Here is a 5822-nt window from a genome sequence, read left to right as displayed (position 1 = left end):
CCATTAAATCTTTTTACCTGCCACGCTCGCCTCTAGCTGTGTTTCTTCCGGGTTCCAGCGTCTGGGTCGCTTAACGTTCTGTAGCCATGACAGCAATGATTACAAAATTTTTGCTCACATTTTTGCAGAGAGGTTAAATAAAGGACTCAAAGACGTAGTGGATGAATGTCAATCAGTGTTTGTTAAGGGAAGAAGCATTCATAACCGTATTAGGTTTATTTTAGATTTGTTAAACTATTCTGATTTTGTTGATCCTGAAAGTTTGATTTTATTTCTTGATTTTTACAAAGCCTTTGATACACTGGAACATTCTTTATTGATTGATACTCTAAAGTTTTGGGGGTTTGGCCAAAAGTTTTTTAATATTATTCAAATGCTTTATAATGATATTTATAGTTCAGTTTCTTTAAATCTAGGTGTTACTCTCCAATTTAAAGTTAATAGAGCTATTCGATAACGTTGCACCATTTCCCCCAAACTCTTTATATTGGCAACTCAATTGCTGAAAATTCTTATGGAGCATAGACAAGATATTCAAGGAATTAGTATTTTTGATAAGGAATTTAAAATCAGTCAATTTGCGGATGATACTGCATTGTTTCTGAAAAATAGTGCAATGATTGGTAAAACTCTTGATACAATCCAGTTCTTCTCCAAGGCATCAGGCTTAACACTAAATATTAAGAAATGTGAAATTCTCCCCATTCATTCTTGCCAATACCAAGTTGTAGAATCTATTAGAGTTGTTAATGAAGTCAAGTATTTGGGCGTGTTGATATCTAAAGATTTGTCAAAGAGAGAAGAAATCAATATTACTAAGAAATGAACAGATATGAAAAGAAATTTGAGCCGTTGGCTAACTAGGGATTTAACTATTTTTGGTAGAAATTTATTAACAAAAACAGAAGGAGTCTCAAAGATCATTTATCCCTGTCATTCAATGCACATATCTCCTCAGAATATCAAGAAAGCAAATTCAATAATTTACCAATTCCTGTGGAAAGATAAAACATACTCTATTAAACGATCCCAGCTGGTTAAGAGTTATAAAAATTTAGGTATTAATACTTTAGATTTTGAAGCAATGGTCGGCACATTTAAGATTAAATGGTTAAAAGCTTTTTTGTTACAACAGAACTCCGTATGGTTCCATATTCCCAAAAACATATTCAAGCCCATTGAACGAATCAACTTTCTTTTGAAATGTGATTATGAGGTCACTAAGCTCCCATGTTCGGAACATGTATTTCTTTGTATTTGCCCCCATGCGAAGAGATTGTTATCCTCTACTTGTGTTTGTATCTTGTAAGTTGTGAAATGTTCAATTAAAAAAAAACACATTAGACTTAATTGCGAGATAGACATTTGAGTTAACGTCTTTATAGATTATTTAAGTTTACATTGCTGTTCGAGACCAGAGTTTGTGGACATACAAGTTCTAATGCAGTGAGAGCTAACGTAGCTAGCTGGCTAATTGGGGTTGTCCGCTATTTATTTCTGCATGCTTAGAAAAAAAAAGAAAAAATAACAGTGCTGCTGGAAGCTAAGCTAACGCCATTGCTACAACTCCTGGAAGATTTCCATCAAGAAAAGGCACGTGACGAACAACAAGATTATCGCCAAGATCTCCTGGAGAGGAGGATGCTTGACATGGATCAACAGACACAGATGAATAATGTGATTCTCACGGGACTTCAACTACAACCCCGAGTGCGGCCTGGTGCTACCAGCACTAGCATGGATGCTAACGGAGCTGGTACGGGAGCAAACCTGACGGTGGAGAATCAAGTTGGAGAATTTCTTGCGTCTAAAGGGATTTCCTTGGACCTAAACACTGTTGAGATCTGTCATCCACTTCCTGACGCATGTCTTTCAAGTGATCTACTTATGATTCTCTAAATGATATGTTATGTATGTATTGTGACCTGATTGCTTGAAATAAACCATTTCATTCATTCATTCATTTATTCATTCATTCATTCATGCTCTTCCAGGGTGATTGAGATGTCTGAAACTCCAGATGGATGCTTGAATGGAAGTGTCTGCTTTCACAATAAAAGCCTAATTTTCTGCACATATATTCCAATAGGCCCTGTATGATACACTTGTTTTATTGAGGACATTTAAATTAAAAATTAAAAATGATTATTTGTGATGTCTGAAAAAGGTAGGAATGGAATAAATAAGGCCCAAAGGACAAGTTGGCGCCAGTGTGTGTGGCCTGCCATCTGTTCCTGTCTATTTTCTTTCTACACTGGCTTCCAATTACATTCAGAATAGATTTTAATTTTAGTTATTAGACTCGTACATGGACAAACCCCGAACTACATGTCAAACCTTCTAACTCCCTACACTCCTGCACGTTCCTTAAATCCAAGAATTATGTGCCCCAACTGAAACGCCCTCCAGGAGAAGTAGAACAATGTTTGGAGCTTCTCCTTTTGACAATCCATGTAACCCTGTATGCTATTAACAATCACATTATTTCACAAACACATTTTACAGTTTGTGAGCAATATCCCAGTTACTCCAGAATGTGTCAAAGTTTTCAGTGCAATCTCTCCTGCAATATGTGTGTTATTTAACCAAAGACCGAGACTTGATCCTTTCCCTTTCAATCTTTCTCTTTCGCGGTCCACTGTTGGAAAAATCTGTTTTGCTGTTCGTTCCAGGAAGAATAATAGAGACATTAGAGCTCTTTTTCTGAAAGATATTGTTACTTTGCCACGTGTTAATCATTATAGGAAGCTATTTGTGGATGATGTGTCTTTGAAAAAGGTCGGGCTTTTACCTAATCACTACCTTATTTACAATAAAATTAAAGAAATATCTTATAAAATTTTACACAGATTCTACCCCACAAAAATGTATTTAAAAAGATTTAAACCTGATATGCACGGTGGCGCAGTGGTTAGCGCTCTTGCCTCACAGTGAGAAGGCCCCGGTTCGACTCCCGGCTGGGACCTTTCTGTGTGGAGTTTGCATGTTCTCCCCGTGCATGCGTGGGTTTTCACCGGGGACTCCGGCTTCCTGCCATCGTCCAAAAACATGCTTCATAGGTTCATTGGTGACTCTAAATTGCCCCTAGGTGTGACTGTGTGTGATAGAGGCTCTGAGACAGACTGGAGACCTGTCCAGGGTGTACCCCGCCTTCGCCCATCAGCAGCCGGGATAGGCTCTGCCACCCCCGCGACCCCGAGAGGGAAAGAAACGGACAAGAAGATGGATGATGAATAAACCTGATATTGACACATTGTGTTTTTTTTGTTAATGTTCTGAAGAAACAGTGACTCATCTATTTTGCCATTGACCCTTTTTACAATCTTTCTGGCAAATTGTCTGTGATTTCTTTTCTTAAAAGTTTGCTCTGTCCTTTTCTTTACTTTCTGAAAGCATGTGCTGTTTCACTTCCACTGGCATAAAAAAATCGGCGTTTAAATCAATTTATTCATTTAATTTTCTAAATTTTACATTCATCCATCCACCCATCCATCCATCTTCTTGACCGCTTTTTCCCATCCAGGGTCGCGGGGTGCCGGAGCCTAACCCAGCTACTGATGGGCGAAGCCGGGGTACACCCTGGACAGGTCGCCAGTCCGTCACAGGGCCAATTTTAAATCCACAAATGCAATTTTTCTAACAAAATTCTTAATTTTTCCATACTTCTGGTGGAGGCCAAACTATATTGAATCAATATTTTTTTTCAAAAAACCAAAAGGCTGTGAAATGTCTTGAAATTTGCTCTCAATATAAAATAATCTAAAAATGTAAACTACATTTTCTTTGACCTTACTTTTATTCACTTACTGATAGAGGATTTTGCATGTTTCTACCATCTGACATTATTTTATACTGTTTATATATATTTATGTACAATGGATAATATGGTTATTTTTGCTCGATTTTTCTGTCAAGACATTTGCTTTATTATAAATCCGCAAGAAAACGTCCAGTGTAAAAAAAAACTGCTTACATTCTACCTTTAAAATGCAGCCACATTTACAAAAAGAAAAAAAAATATGATTCGGTTAATCCGGAAGTAGCTTCGCATAGGTATTTCCTTTTTCCGGTCATGGTTCTAGCTTTCTAAATAAGTGTTTTATTGTGAAGGGGAGTGTAGTTCTTTCTGGAGTGAACGCTTCTCCTGCCTTTGACACTCCCGGGACAGAGAGCCGAAGTCCAGCGATGATCTGCGTCCTGCTGGTGGCCGGACACGGAGCCGTATTGGAGGCACAAATCAAGGTCTCCACCTTACCGTTGTGTTGTTGTTTGTTTGGTTGCATTGTTGTTTGTTAGTTTGTGGTGTGCACTTCGGAGGTGCAAAGTTCGCAGAGTTAAGGCCGCATGCGCTTGGAAGCTCGCTCGATAGGACTGGGCTCCAGTGCAGATTTGAACCCGAAGCAAGTGTTGCCAGGTACGATGTTGCCAGATAGTGTTAGAGTTTTCCAACAAAAAAGTCATTTGAAAACCGTCAGACGCAACAAAATCTGTAGCCGCGCGCGGGAGGAGGGGGGCCTGAAATATGTAATAAATAAATAAATAAATAAATAAACAAATAAATAATATATATAATGATATAAATCGATTTAGCACATAAAGAAAAATGAAAATTAAAAATTAAATTGAAAAATTAAAAGAATAAAAAAAAAATGGGCTTGAATCAATCCTGGAAATTATAATCGATACCCAGATCTGGCCAAAAGCACTATTATAAATTATTTGAAATTTAATTCTGGGGTGCCGGAGCCTATCCCAGCTGCTGCTGATGGGTGAAGGCGGGGTTCACCCTGGACAGGTCTCCAGTCTGTCTCAGGACCTCAATCACACACATACACTCTCACATTCACACCTAGGGGCAATTTAGAGTCACCAATTAACCTATGGGGCAACCCACGCATGCACGGGGAGAACATCCAAACTCCACACAGAAAGGTCCCAAATCCCCCATTCAGGATTTGAACCGGGGCCTCCGAGCGCTAACCACGGCTCCACTGTGCAGCCTTTATTCTAACATGTTATTAATAATTAAGGTAATAACATTTTTTTATTTTGTTTATTTGTACGCAGCAAAACGTCTCTATAAAGAAACAATAAATTACTACCACAAAATATTCAAAAGCAGTTTAGACAGAGGGACGGAGATTACGCACTGAGGGGACATGGTATTTTTAAACAATCAAAAATTTAAACGGTTAGAAAGAGTATGTGCGTATCAGTGTGTGGGACTAAACTGTGGAATGGCCTTGAAAAACAATATAAACAATGTACAGGCATCAAACTATTTACAATGAAAATGAAAGAGAAGCTGTTATCAAAGTATACAACAGAGTAATTAAAACTACTCATTTCATTTTATTTATTCATTTATAAAGCACCTTTCACCACCAGCCAAGGAGGCCAAAGTGCTGTACACAAGAAAATACAATACATAACAATCCTAAAAACAATTTAAAAATAAATAAATGAATACATACATAAAATCCTACTTAAAAAGAAATAAAAATTTACATGATAAAAAAGCAGCTAGGCAGATACTATATCGCGATAGTGGAGGAACAGTTTAGATTTAAAACTCTCCAAAAGTGTGACCTCTCTAATAAATAATACAATTTAAATATTTCCTTATAGTGAAATTGTGACTTTGGATAATAATATGTATGATTTTATTGTGAAATAAAAAATGAAAGTTATGGTGATATTGTATTGTATTGTTTGTAATTATACACAGGGAACTATTTATGTCACAAGTTACAGACTTAAAGGGATAGGCCTAAATAAGCATTTGCTTCCGCCTATCCCCTTTTCAGACATGTATTTATTGA

The 5822-nt window shown here is 37.3% G+C and overlaps 1 protein-coding gene across 2 annotated transcripts in view; it reads left to right on the top strand.

The window, feature by feature from the left end:
• The first annotated feature begins 3692 nt into the window (after window positions 1–3692).
• Window positions 3693–5822, top strand: part of gkup (glucuronokinase with putative uridyl pyrophosphorylase) — a 33647-nt gene continuing 31517 nt past the window's right edge. The window contains exon 1 of one of the 2 annotated variants that reach the window (XM_036214759.1): window positions 3693–4242. In XM_036214759.1, the coding sequence (XP_036070652.1) occupies window positions 4186–4242 (57 nt within the window). In that variant the 5' untranslated portion in view covers window positions 3693–4185. The remainder of the gene's footprint in view (window positions 4243–5822) is intronic. The other variant, XM_024258160.2, reaches the window with a different exon arrangement.

This window comes from Oryzias melastigma, linkage group LG13 (assembly GCF_002922805.2).
Source record: "Oryzias melastigma strain HK-1 linkage group LG13, ASM292280v2, whole genome shotgun sequence".
Classification (NCBI taxonomy): domain Eukaryota; kingdom Metazoa; phylum Chordata; class Actinopteri; order Beloniformes; family Adrianichthyidae; genus Oryzias; species Oryzias melastigma.
Note: the sequence above shows the minus strand (reverse complement) of the source record. Positions and strands in the feature narration are given on the sequence as shown.